Below are 13,460 nucleotides of genomic sequence, written 5' to 3'. Positions count from 1 at the left end.
CCAATGGATGTCGCAATAACCCCCGACAGTATCCTCGGGGTAACTTGGGGCTTGGGCAAGTCTTTTCGGTGCTGGGATGTATCTGAGGACAAATTAGCGTTCGGAGCGGAAGGACATGCAAGACCCTTTTTTCGACATTAGATTTTCTCCGCGAGGTGCCAATCTGCTTACTGCGAGGTGAATCAGACTTGAGCATGTTGTGTCTGAAAGACCATTATGGGACACACGGTTTGTGATGCTCTTTTTACCAAACGTTTGACATCCAAAAACTCACCTCTTTGCAGGACGACGCACAAAGCGCCACTTACACCCAAGACGACAAATGGGTCATATCAGGATGTAGGGACAGCAGCATTCATTTCTGGGATCCAGCAACAGGTGTTCCTCACATGGCTTTGATTGGCCACATGAGGGGCCTTACCAAGTTTATCGCAGTTCCAAAGAAGGGCCTAATATATCCAGGGGAGGGGATTTTTGTGACTGTACCCAGAGACAAAACTACCCGGATTTGGCACTATTTCCCTTACAAAGGCAAGCATTGATGAGGGGATGGGACGAGTCTGAACTACTAATGAACCATGCGGAATGGTAAATGAATGTGGCTTTCCTCCTGGCAATAGCGGAGGAAACGGACGAATGTCTCGAGGAGCTACACCTTGTCTCAGATGGGCTGCTATACTTGATGCGGTTCTCGACCTTTCGTTAGTTGATCCCTTTCCCTTTCTTTCGGAGACCGCAGAGCAAATAGCTTGGTTTTTAGGTAGACCTAAGGTCATTTTTGGCGCCGGGTTTGCGGGAGAATACCTACGCGAACTTTTAGCTAGAGTGATGATGATGATGGATTCATTTTAGGCGATCCAGCCTCTTAAGGCAGCTCTGCGCCGGGCCTATCTATCATTGTCTAGGCAGAGGCTTACGGGTCCCTAGGGCTTCGGCTCTAGATAGGTAAGGCCTTTGGCCCTATCCGTTCGTTCGTTCATGGGTTCGTTCCTCTTGCCCCTGTCCCATTGAAAAACCAGGCTAGTGTCACTTGGTGAGCTTTTACCTACCTAGGTAGCTAAGAACCTTGGAACTGTACCTACCTAGGCACCTAAGTACCTAGTCAGGTATTTACCTAGCAACAGGCGAAGCGTGGCCCCAAGCAAGTTCCGGGCACCTCGAAATCCGTTCTAATTCCACTTCCCACTCACCGACTCCTTGGTTGGAGCTTCTCAGCAAGCATAAAGTCTGCAGATGAGCCAACTCCACTCCTCGCTATGCCTACTGCACTGCAACCATTCAACTTGCAATGGCGGCCCTCTTTTGGAGCTTGTTGTTGTATCTACCAATCTCAGTTTCCTGCACAGCAGAAGCTGTCGCCTCTGCCTCTTCGGTCCAACTTGTCTACCAGTACCAAGATGCAGTATGGGTCGAAAACTTGGCCGTGCGTCCGAACGGCTGGATTCTACCTGCTACCGCCACGTCCGCTATCCTAACGCAATTAAATCCTGCGAACGGCCAACAACAAGTAATTCATGACTGGAGCGCGGTAGGAAGCTCCATCATGAGCATTACCGATGTTCAGCCCGACCTGTTCCTGGCCAATACAATGTACTGCGACTTGTTAATTTTAGAAGTAGGAAAACCTTCTATTCTCCTATGCCACTGATATTACCACAACCAGCAAATCAACCTGCGTGCCACGTTGTGTACATTCAGATTTCGACGAGACTAATGATTTCATCGTTATAGTGTACACCTGGCACCGGGATCACATGGCTGGTTGACCTGCGAAACCCTGGCCCACCATGCATTACAGAGCTTGCTAGAGGCCCTAGCAACGCGAGTCTCTTGAACGGCGTTGCAGCACTGAACGACGCTATTGTGCTTATGGTAGATCAAAACCTTGGCGGCATTTGGGGAGTTGATGTTGTCCTCGGTGGTGCTAAACTACTCTTCACCGACCCAAAAATGATGGATCCCAACTCGACGGGCAACGGCGTCAACGGGATTCGTGTGGTGGGCAACACCTTGTACTACAACAACCCTAGCATTGGGACGTTTGGTCGCGTGACGCTCGACCCGATCACTGGAGCCAAACTCGGACCAGTGACAGTGATAAGCACTGGGCTTGAGTGTGACGACTTTGAGATAGACAACCAACAACGGTATGCCTATATTACCAATCAGCCTGATGAGCTCCTCAGGATTGATTTGGAGACTGGCCTCTACACCGTTTTTGCAACCGGTCTGCCGGGACCGACATCAGCCAGGTGGATCAGCCAACAAGAACGCGGAAAAGTTCTGTATGTGAGCACAACCGGTGGTCTCGAGCAGTGGCTAGAGGGAAATGTGACCCTCGGGGGGGCTTTCTATGAGGTGACTGTGTAGACATAGAAGGCTTGCCTGGTCGAGCAAGGAGACAGGGTGTACATAAGAAAGACTGTACATAGCTTCTCGGGCCGGAGTCTGAGAAAAAGCATCGTCCTGGCAGAATCCGACTTCCGATGTACTAGACTGTAGTAAAGATTCGTTCCGGTCAAAATGCGAATACCGAGCAGACTCCCAATGCACCTAAGTTATTCTGCGAATACTAAATACTAGTAGTCATGCGAGGTCTCTTGTCTGGAAACTTTGGCTCCAGCGGGAGCCTGCACATAGCCCGCTGGTCGAGCATCACTCTCCACGCATCAGATGAGCTTTGAGATTCGTCTCTCTCAGCCTGCAATGACGTTGTTCATTGGTGGTTTCTTTCTTGCTGGACTCAGTTCGTGCCTCTTTCTCAAGGAACGTTGTAAGAAATCTAGCAGGAAGGGAATGTTGCTCTGGTGGCAGCAAGCTATGCATCAACGTCAGATAGAGACCAATCACAGTCCTTTCCATACCTGTAGTAGTAGCAACCAAGGATGCGGATGAGTGTCTCGAGGGAGCTACACCTTCTCCCCAGACGAAATATTTCAACGGAATTCCTGACCCTTCCATTAGCTAATCCATTTCCCCGTTGGAATGATATCTTTCATCGACAACAGAGCAGACTATGGTGAAGATTCTCGTCGTATTTTCACAGTGGTAGAGCCTGTGTTTTCGTACCTGGGAAGACATCAGTACGTAACGTGTGCGTGTAGAACCAGCCTCGCCCGCGTGCCATTGCCTCGTCATATTTATCTACCAGGTAAATCATCCTCAGAATCATCTTCCCTCCGAGTCTTTTAACTCTTTGCAGCCTCGTCAACCCTTCCATCGGCACAGCCCGACGGAAGGCCGCTACTTCGCTCGGTACATTACAATTTCCCCCACTCTGTGAATGCCTCTATCTAACATGCTAAGGTTGCTGCGTGGGGGTTGGGGTCGTCATTCTAGTGTTGGGTGGGAAAAAGTTATGACCAATGCCGCGAACGAATAATCATCATCTCCATAACGAATGAGATATTTTTTTGATGTTGCTCTCTCATCCCGTCGGGATCGCAATCGCGGTCGGAATCCTAGTCTCTAATCCTTAATCCTAACTCGCTCTCTTTCCCCGCATCGCGATGTTGTCTGCGTCCCCGGCATCTGGGCCGATTGACCGCGGGAAAAGGGTCGATTGGAGTCTTGGTGGGGAAAGGAGGAGGACGTTTTTGTGTTATTATTGTTGAATGAGTCTCGCTCTTCCTCTTTACATACTCGTTGCTATTTCAAACCCATTTGTTTTGCTCAGCGTGACAACTTGATATATCTCTCCGACATTTTGAGGCCCCAAGAAAGTCGAAAACCAAGATATTAATCCCATCCCAAGAGAAACGCAAGATATAAACAATGGCCCCCGCTCTCGACGTCTACGACCACTCCTCGGCCGAGAACCGCACCGTCGGCGCCCTGGGCGCCACGACCTCGGGCAAAAAGCTCAGGGTCCGTTCGTACCCCAAGTTCGAGTCGCTCGAGGAGGAGCGCCTGTACCGCAAGCAGCACCTCGCCGCGGCCTTCAGGGTGTTTGCCGACCGGGGGTTTGATGAGGGTGTGGCGGGCCATATCTCGGTGCGGGATCCGATTTTGAGGGATCATTTCTGTGAGTTTCTTTTCTCTCCTAGATTGAGCCATGTGCGGATCGCGAGGGTCGGGAGAATGTTTTGAGGTGGGACCCGAGGGAAGAGGGAGAAGGCAGCTCCAGAAAGGGGGTGGAGATGGAACGACGACCTGATCCTCACGTTCTTTCACATCAAGAGGAAATACTGGCGCAAGTCACCTCCTTGGGCTAACCACTCATGACCATGACCGACAGGGCTCAACCCTCTCTCGCAGCACTTCTCCCAAATCTGCGTCTCGGACCTGATCCTGGTCAATGAAGACGGCGAGGTCGTCGTGGGCGACGAGCCCATCAACGCCGCCGCCTTCGCCATCCACTCGGAGATCCACAAGGCGCGCCCGGACGTCGACGCCGCCTGCCACGCCCACAGCGTTTATGGGAAGGCGTTTTCCGTGTTTGGGCGTGAGCTGGACATGATGACTCAGGATAGCTTGCGGTTTTACAAATCCCACGCCGTCTATGATAATTTTGGCGGGGTAGTCTTGGATCGTGAGGAGGGCAAGAGGATTGCTAAAGCGTTGGGCAATGGGAAGGCGGTCATTCTTCAGAATCATGGGCTGTTGACTTGCGCGAAGACGGTATTTCTCCGCCTCCCTCCTCGTCCCTCCTCGTCCCTCTTCCTCACCTCTGCTATTTCTTTCGCTGGACACATGCACTAACCCAAATCCCACCTTATTTGCCATTTGTAGGTCGACGCCGCAGCCTTCTGGTTCATCAGCCTCGACAAGACCTGCCACGCCCAACTGCTCGCCGACGCCGCCAGCGCCGGCAGCGGCCACAAGAAGAAGCTCATCTCGGACGAGGAAGCCGAGTTCTCCTACTCCCAAGTCGGCACCGACGAGAAGGGCTGGTTGGCCTTCCAGGGATACTATGACGAGCAGCTGGCCAAGACGAATGGCGGGTTCTTGAAATAGATACGAGAACCAGAAAAAAAAGGGGTCCCGAGCCTTGAGGGTCTTGGACTCTTGGATTCTTGGGGATGGTTTGTCCCAGAGCATATAATGATGGGGTGTTGTTCGTTGTAAAAATCAGTTTCTATCCTATTTACCTGTCTCTTTTTTTTTGATCGAGGAGACATGGTTTAGTACCTCGTCCACCTATCATCTGAACCGGGGCCATCTCGTGTCCCTTCTTCTTTGGGTTGAAAGCGAGTGGAAGCGATTAGTGGTGTGCTTGCCCCGTCATTTTACCAGTGTTTAGAATTCTCCAAAGTAGCCTTAGGCATCTGGGATGATAAGGGCATGCTTTGGACCGTCCTCGACCACCTGCAATATGCGAGCGAATCTCTTGCTCTGGTATGGTAATTACATTATATTGAGATCGGAATCCCAAGAGTGGGACACACGGTCTGGCAATGGGATATAGCCGGGGTGATATGTACCTAGGTATATTCGACTCCGGGTCACCCACGGCTAAATCTTGGAAAGGCTGACTACCCAAATTATCAAAAACTGCGTCAAGAGGCGTCCGGTGCAGGTGGTATCTGAGGGGTCGACGATCTATCCTGTCGTCCGGGTCTATGTACCCCGTTTGCATGGCTGGATTCGCTTTCTTGAGGGAGACCCTGGTGATCCTAGGCTGATCAAAAAAGCAGGGGGACTCGCTACTCCACAATCCAGTGTTCCGGGTCAACAGCCTCGGAACTGCGATATACCTCAAACTCAACTTCGGATACATCAGCAGAACTGGAGCCTCACTAACACCAAGCTAAATGGAAAGTCTCTCCCTCGTCTCGCTGTTGACCCCGCGTCGACGGCTGCCAGTGCATTGTGTCCGACTCTCAAACGCTGTACGACACCAGTTAGTCACCACATTGCGATGGCAAATGCAGCTGTCGATGGCTTTGAAGTTTAGTAGCCGACTCCTTCTTTGAGACCGTACAATAACAGAGTTGTAGCTGATCCTCAAACGCTCTCTTCGTCCCGAACACCAAAAGGTTCTGGCCCACCGATAAGACGTCGACGTCACCAGTGTGGGATCCCGGATCAGATTGGCGGCCGACAGAATCTCAAATTTGAAATACCATCTCCAAGCCATGAGCGGAGCCCACCACGTAGGAGTAGTTGCAGACACACCTGTACCCCGCCTCTATCTCGGTTGAACGCAAGGGTGGTGACGATGTCTTTAGATTATTGTAGCTCTCATAGATTAGATCGGCAGTCGGAATAGTATCCTCAAGCATAAGTTGATCCCATTGCCCGCCTCTTGAAGATTCTGTGACAAGACTTCTCAGCCACGGTTCTTTTCCAGTATTGAAAGCAAAAATCCAAGATCAACGACTGACATTTTGCCCAACATGCCGACAGGGAGCTGCTTCTGTGGGAATATAAAGATCGAGTACTCGGCCGAGCCAGCCATGACTGCAAGTCCTTCTGTCCAAAAAGCATGGCGCTCAAACTGATGTCCTCCCCCCCCCTAGGCGCTCTGCCACTGTGCCGACTGTCGAAAGATCTCGGGTGGAAACTACTCGAATAACTTTGTCGTGCCGAGCTCCAATTTCAAGGTCCTTCAAGGAACGCCCAAGGAAATCACCAAGACGGCAGACAGTGGAAAGTCCATCACCAGCTGCTTTTGCCCTGACTGTGGTATGTGATTGATCTTGTGGACCCGTAGGCTGTATTTGTGGTGCCTTTGACTGGGCGCATCTAAAAAGTGTGTTGTTTAACAGGCACCACACTATTCCGATATGGCGACACCTTCGGCGGGATCGATGGCATGAGGATCATCAAAGCGGGTGTTTTGGACGACGTAAACCTCCTCCACAACACCAAGCCTGGCGCCGAGCTGTTTGCGCCTGAGCGTATCAAGTGGATTCCAGCTTTGGATGGCGCTGGTCAAGTTGAGGCGATGCCGCCGCCGTCTTGAAAGAATGCTAGGATACAGAGTGGAGACACAGTGAAGAGCAGATGAGAGAATATTGGAACGGAAGCTGTTGGCTTGAATTCTGGATCATGCTGGGTTGAGTAATCTGGTGATTGAAACTTCTCCACAATGCCAATGATGCTTGATAAACGGCCGGCCCGCTGTTAAATGATCTTTGCTGTTGCTGAACTTGATATTGACAAAATGGCTACATCGAATGTGAAGCTGGAGGCCTGTGCAAACTACGGTGTGTTTCCATCGGCTAGTCCTCCATATCTCGTCGGAAGTACAAGGCAATCCCGGCACAGCTCCTTTCTCCGTCGCCAGCGCTTGCTCCTTATAATGCGTGGGTATCATAATGCATCCGGATCGCTTCAAACAAAGCCTGTCCAAAACAGAGGTGTGCCTTCGTCGCTGTCCAAAAACTTAGACTCTTTCACCGCAAATCAAGGACATCGGCTTCGGAGTCGGACTTTCTGGATCATCGGATGCTGCAGAGTCTTTCGACGGGCTCCCCAGAGGACTTGGTACAATCACTGTTTTCAAGGGACTTGGAAGAGGTGGTGCGGGAGAGTTCTTTCTGGAAGGGCTCGACAAGGGACTCGCCATCGCCAGGCTTCTTGCCCGCGCATGGAGTTTGCGTTCTTCGTCCCCGTTCCAATCTTTGGCAAGCTCGGCCCGGACTCCTCGGCTCCATTGTCGAATAACGTCCTCAAAAGACGACCAAACGGTGCTGTCGCCGACCTGATTTGCAACAGCCATCACATCCAGCTGAAGCTTGAGCTCCCATCTCAGCTCCGCAGCCTTTAGCCAATATCGAAGGTTGTCAGCACGCCTGTACGGTTTCGCCACGTCTTCGTGAAAGGACTTAATAAAGTCGAATTGCCTCTTGGATCGTTTGACTGCGGCGTTATGCATCTTCACCAGATCCCTGCCATCGGCCAGATTGCGGAAAAACTCAGGGTTGACATCGGCTTTCTCAGGGGATGGGCTTTGACCAGTCCCGTGAAGCAGGAAGTTGAGGAAGTTAATATCTCGTTCTTGCTCTCGATCGATCCACTTGGCATCGTCCATCCAGTGCCAGTCCTTCCTTTCGGTCCTGTCCGCCTCCTCCAATTTTGCTTCTTGGTCGATCATCATGCCGACGTCGCTTACCCAAACTAACACTGCAAGTCTTTCATCCTCACGAAAACCGCCCGCGAAGTTTCGAGAGGCACATTTCTTCAGTACATCCAGCACAGAGTAGAGATCTCTCCGCAATTCCTGGTCGGACCTTATAGAGTTCAATCTCTGGGGATTGGGATGTAAGGTGTAATAAAGTCTTGCGGCTCGAATTGCTTGAGTGGTGGTATCAAGGACATGCAAACCCTGAATCTCGTAGAATCCTTGTGTTTGGTCTTCAGGATTTCCATTCGCCGAACCCTCGCAGGACTCGACAGCTTGTAATGCGTTCTCTAAAGCTTCCACCAGCTCTTTCTTCATAGTCTTCTGATCCGGAGGTGGGGCCACATGTGTCGATCGATGACTGTACGTTGATACGGTCGGAGGCAACATCATATCTGTGCCATCCTCATGAATGGCATCCCAATTGGCCTGAGATTCGTCTTCAATTGGAGATTCAACCAGCTCTTGATTTGCAGTTAACGAGAGCTTTGGGATGTCATATTCTCCGTTCTGTTTCTTTTTTGCCATTTGACCTCCTTTACCATCCAACAGTCCTGTTCGAGCAAAATAGTATTGCAGATGGGCAATGCTACCGAGGCTCATGACACTCTCCCGATTCTTGGCCGATTCGGCAAAGGATCCTCCTTGAGGACGCACATAGCCACGCCGACGCGAATTTGTGCTGGTTCGAGAAGTAGTGGAGCCATTCGAGTACGAGGACCGGCTCGAGATGGTCGAGACGCCGGAGCAGGATCGATTGGACAAGAGTGTAGAGGAGTCAGGGGTCGCGAGGAGATTCGGGGAGGGCGAGGGCGATCGAGACGGGAGACTGGTGGATGACAGGTCTAGATCTGTGCTCATGGCGGCTGGATGGTTACTGAAGGCCTCGAACTGGGGAAGTACAAGATGTCTGGATATCGGCGAAAGCGGTGACCGTTGCACTCCGCTCGAAGGGGACGTGTAGCACAAGGGGGTGGAAAGGGCTGACCAGCAGTGACAGACAGATTGATAAGTGCAGGAGATGTTGTAATGAACGAGGGAAAATCAAAACGATCAAACGTGCACAAAACAACAGCAAAGGAAGATGGACCTAGCCATAGTAGCAAGGTAGTCGATGGTCGAGAAGCAGGTTTGGTGGTGAAATTGCATCCAGACGCTAGTCGCAGATTCGTGGTCAAAAAGGGGAACGAATTTGGGAGAATCATCAACAGCCAGCGGCGCCCTCATCTCGCACAATCATCTCTATAGCAACATCTACCGAGTACACATCTTGGCTCGCTATTTTCTCCGGTAATAGATTGCAAGTCAATATCAAAGCTACTTCGATGCAGATATATAATATCACCAGTGCATATCTACCTAGTGACCACCCGAACAGGCCGTTTGTTGACAAACCCGACGCCTGGTGACGCGCACTTACGGGCTCCGGCACTGTCAGCGCGTTGTTGGTCACCTGAAAGTTTGGCTGTGGCTGCGGGATCGACGGGCATAACCGCCCAACAGGCTTACCGGTAGGTAAAGCGCATGAAGGGCGCCCGGGCCCCAGCTCCAAATTGTCCGGAGTTGTGGCTGTCTGGCTGTTTGGCTCTCCGGGTGGCTGTCGTCATAGGCGGCGCACAATCCTCCTCGTAATGGCCCCGCATCAAGGAGGCATAACTGATGGCCTTCATCATTTTTACGTACCTTTGTATGCAGGCAAATCCGTTGAGAAACAATTCAGTGGCATCGCGGTTTGAAGCCCGAAGACCATCTCCACGTGAAACTGTTCATCATGGCCAAAAGAATTGCATTCAAAGTCCACGGCAAAGTGCAGGGTGTCGCGTTTCGGTAAGTGTTCGTGTGGAGGAGTTTTGAGAGTTCACCACGTTTGACTCGAAACAGTGACTTTACCCAGAGGAAAGCCTCGAGCTATGGCCTCACAGGCTTCGTCTCGAATACCTCGGATGGAAAGGTTAGGCAGGCTCGATACGTTCATCGATCAGTAACCAATTTGCATCAGACCACCTGCTGACATATCCTCTCCACATTTACTGTAGGTTGCCGGTGAAGCGCAAGGTGATGAGGAAGCACTAAAGAAACTGAAGGCGGATCTAGACTCAGGACCTCGAGCAGCCCACGTGGTCAAACTCGAAATCAACGACATTGGTGTCAAAGAGGGAGAGAAGTCGTTCGAGGTCTCAGCATGAAGAATTGAAGAGAATTTCGGCTGGCTTTTATTTGCCACAACAAGAGAGAGCTGCAATTCGAGTCTGGAGTGAAAGGCGCTGATATCATCATTGCAGACCTCCGCGGGTGGCTTTTTGTGCACTTGGCTCCCACATCACACTGCACCTGCACATCCGGATCTCCCAAGCGAGGTGACCGGCAGGACGTGAAAATAGAAATCTGAGCAATCTGAGCAAATAAGCAATCGATGCTGAACCACCAAATTGGTCATATATACCTACTTGGGGAAAATGATGAAAATTGTAAAACGAACTCATCCGAGGGTCATCCAGCCTCGAGTCCTCGACAGTGGACACGGCCAACATAGAGAGATACCCGGTTTCTTCCGATATCGAGCTGTGTCATTGTGCCCAGCCTGATGTTCTCAGCCTTCCACTGTGACACAGTCCCGGTCTTCGCCGTTCTTCTTCAAGTCAGCTGTACTCGGTACCTCGCACCTGTAGATCTTTATCGTCGTAGTCACCGAGAAACCAGACCCCTCGGAAATCAAGGACCACAATGGCAAAATAGTCTTTGTGCGGCCAGCCATCCGTTTGCAGCGACCTCGAGTTGCAGCTGGAAACTCTTCATGCAAGGAACGTCAAATAATAATTCATAAGCACCTCTAGTCTTGGAAGGTATTTCTTTCCAGACGGGGCCAAGCTCCAATTGCATAAAGTACTGTGGAGGAAGATTGATGCAGGGCCTCTAAGGGTATGTCCTGATGGTTAGCAGGTGTTGTGAGTCAGCAACTTAGAAAGACGGGCTTTGGACGGGCTTTGGGTGGGCACGGTGGGCTTGGGGGGAGACGGTTCGCGCAATCTAGCCCCAAGAGTGGGATAGCCACCGAACTCTGCCACCCATCTGCCACCTTACCACATTGTCCGGATACGAATTCGAACCGCGTTGCTTCCTCCACTATGTTCCATTTCTTCTAGGAACCTGCTCAGCTCGCATGCTACACTGTGCCTTTGAGCGCCTTGCATGCCTGAAGCGTGCTCTGAAATTGGCGCATGTGGCGCATGACAACTACCCCTGGGACACACCTTCTCCTCGCTGCTCGCTTCACTCGGATGCTGGCCGTAGCTATTCGGACCTGATACAAGACTATAAAACATATCCGCGTATTGACATTGCCTGCTGAGGCTTTGTTCTCCTCAACGTGCTGACCAAACCTTGTCAAGACTCAGGAGACTTGATCAGAATCTTTTGCTCACCCTGCGATTGTACCCTTTTATTGACACACAGATTCCTTTCCCTACTATGACCTCCTCGAAAGCTCTCTTCACGCCAACCCTTGCGGCGAACCTGTCAAGCGCGGCCAGGAAAGGCCTGTTCTCGTCGACTGCCACTGCTGCGGGTCTGAGGACCAGCTGTGCGGCCTTCAGACCATTCGATGCGCAGTCGAGACGAAACTTCTCTGTCTCCCACAAAGCGCAGCTCGAGTTCTTCCCGCCACCCAAAAACCTTCCTAACATCAAATTGACGTACGCTGGTCAAGTCCAGTCCCACGACCTTGGTACTGATCATTTGCAGTCCTCCACCATGGCCCCATCCGAACGCAACAGAGGAACAACTTAAGAACATTGAGGTTGCTCACAGAGAAGTGCGTGGCGTCTCGGATTGGATTGCATACAACACGGTACGCTTTTTGCGATGGGGCACCGATCTCGTCACCGGCTACCGCCACGACCCCAGCAAGCCTTACGTGATGAGCGAGAGGAAATGGCTGGTCCGTTTCATCTTTCTCGAGACTGTGGCTGGTGTGCCGGGAATGGTGGCCGGGATGCTTCGTCACTTACGGAGTCTACGGGCGATGAAAAGAGACAATGGATGGTGAGGACTACCGCAGATTGACCAAGACTATGATCAAGGCTGATACAGATCTCCTTAGGATCGAAACCATGCTTGAAGATGCATACAACGAGCGGATGCACCTCCTCACATTCCTGAAAATGGCCGAACCCGGAATTTTTATGAAGTTGATGATTCTCGGTGCCCAGGGGGTCTTCTGCAACGGCTTCTTCGTTGCGTACCTTGTGAACCCCAAAATATGCCACCGTTTTGTGGGCTATCTCGAAGAGGAGGCAACCAAGACCTACAGCTATGCCATTGAAGACATCGAGAGTGGCAAACTCCCAGGTTGGGAGAAGCTCGAAGCACCGGAGATTGCCGTCAAGTACTGGAATATGCCGGAAGGGAAGAGGACCATGAAAGACCTTCTATACTACATCCGAGCGGACGAGGCGAAGCACCGAGAGATCCATCACACTTTTGCCAACCTCAACCAGGCCGAAGACCCCAACCCGTTCGCCTCGGAGTACAAGGATCCGTCTAAACCTCACCCTGGCAGAGGCATTGAACACATCAAGGCGAAAGGCTGGGAGCGGGAAGAGGTTATCTAGCGAGACTCGTGCGCGCAGGAGGATGATATCGGGGGACTTCAAAAGAGTTCGGAGCTTTCAAATGAGATTCGGGGCTCCTCTTAGCGGCATTGTCTTGGTACGGCGTTGCAGGTGCTGTTGAGGGCAAATGATCTCTGCGGCTTGACTGAGACTTGACGCAGGTCAGTCTAGAATTCGGCTGGCTCGCAAACATTGATAGATATCGGGTGGCCTTGTTTTCCAGGCTGAACTGGCACCGAGTAGAGTATACAAAAATGCAGTTACTCCCCATTCCAAAATCAAAATCAAAATCACTTTTCGGGTCCACGTTATTGCACTGTCATGCGAGTTATTGTTTACATACCGAGTAACTGGTACACGCGATATCTTTTTGACAACGGCCTGATGTCAGAGTGCATTTCTCAGGCACGAGCGGCACGAGCAGGCACAAGCATCTCGATCCTAGTGGCCGTCACGCCTGTCAGCCCAATTTTTAAGCTCCGCAAGCGCGCCGTGCGAAGGACAGCGTTTCCTGACCCTGGTTCGTCGCCTTTGGCTGTTGCACCCTGTTGGTCTAATCTTACCCAAACAAATCCCGGGGCGTGCACTGCCAAACTGCCAGACTGCCAACAAACCTCCAACAGTCCAACCTCGTCCATCTACTCACCGTCACCCTTGGCCTCGAAACACTCGGTACATAGCCTGGCCACCATCACCGGCGTACTAACTGCGCTCAACCCACGTTTCACAGCGTCTGTGCACACAGTTTCTTCAACTGTAGCCTCCATTCGGTCAATTGCTCA

At 51.5% G+C, this 13,460-nt stretch overlaps 6 protein-coding genes across 6 annotated transcripts; 5 read left to right on the top strand and 1 right to left on the bottom strand.

The window, feature by feature from the left end:
* Positions 1-1,288: 1,288 nt before the first annotated feature.
* Positions 1,289-2,370, top strand: Z520_10854 (uncharacterized protein; the record flags this gene model as incomplete). Its single annotated transcript, XM_016781346.1, has 2 exons — positions 1,289-1,615; positions 1,732-2,370. The coding sequence occupies 2 exons, from the start codon at positions 1,289-1,291 to the stop codon at positions 2,368-2,370; spliced, it is 966 nt and encodes a 321-aa protein (XP_016627558.1).
* Positions 2,371-3,774: 1,404 nt separating this feature from the next.
* Z520_10853 (uncharacterized protein) lies at positions 3,775-4,956 on the top strand (the record flags this gene model as incomplete). Its single annotated transcript, XM_016781345.1, has 3 exons — positions 3,775-4,024; positions 4,238-4,620; positions 4,732-4,956. 3 exons carry the CDS (start codon positions 3,775-3,777, stop codon positions 4,954-4,956), a joined length of 858 nt encoding a protein of 285 aa, XP_016627557.1.
* A 1,121-nt stretch (positions 4,957-6,077) lies between these two features.
* Z520_10852 (uncharacterized protein) lies at positions 6,078-6,907 on the top strand (the record flags this gene model as incomplete). The annotated part of the gene is made up of 3 exons (XM_016781344.1): positions 6,078-6,095; positions 6,492-6,627; positions 6,711-6,907. The coding sequence occupies 3 exons, from the start codon at positions 6,078-6,080 to the stop codon at positions 6,905-6,907; spliced, it is 351 nt and encodes a 116-aa protein (XP_016627556.1).
* A 423-nt stretch (positions 6,908-7,330) lies between these two features.
* On the bottom strand, positions 7,331-8,929 carry Z520_10851 (uncharacterized protein; the record flags this gene model as incomplete). The annotated part of the gene is made up of 1 exon (XM_016781343.1): positions 7,331-8,929. One exon carries the CDS (start codon positions 8,927-8,929, stop codon positions 7,331-7,333), a length of 1,599 nt encoding a protein of 532 aa, XP_016627555.1.
* A 910-nt stretch (positions 8,930-9,839) lies between these two features.
* Positions 9,840-10,254, top strand: Z520_10850 (uncharacterized protein; the record flags this gene model as incomplete). Its single annotated transcript, XM_016781342.1, has 3 exons — positions 9,840-9,895; positions 9,950-10,019; positions 10,105-10,254. 3 exons carry the CDS (start codon positions 9,840-9,842, stop codon positions 10,252-10,254), a joined length of 276 nt encoding a protein of 91 aa, XP_016627554.1.
* Positions 10,255-11,536: 1,282 nt separating this feature from the next.
* Positions 11,537-12,678, top strand: Z520_10849 (uncharacterized protein; the record flags this gene model as incomplete). Its single annotated transcript, XM_016781341.1, has 3 exons — positions 11,537-11,760; positions 11,810-12,109; positions 12,168-12,678. The coding sequence occupies 3 exons, from the start codon at positions 11,537-11,539 to the stop codon at positions 12,676-12,678; spliced, it is 1,035 nt and encodes a 344-aa protein (XP_016627553.1).
* Between the last annotated feature and the right edge of the window lie 782 nt (positions 12,679-13,460).

The sequence above is a fragment of the Fonsecaea multimorphosa genome, assembly GCF_000836435.1.
Source record: "Fonsecaea multimorphosa CBS 102226 unplaced genomic scaffold supercont1.33, whole genome shotgun sequence".
NCBI classification, from domain to species: domain Eukaryota; kingdom Fungi; phylum Ascomycota; class Eurotiomycetes; order Chaetothyriales; family Herpotrichiellaceae; genus Fonsecaea; species Fonsecaea multimorphosa.
The sequence above is the reverse complement of the archived record's forward strand: the minus strand, read 5'-3'. Positions and strand labels throughout refer to the sequence as shown.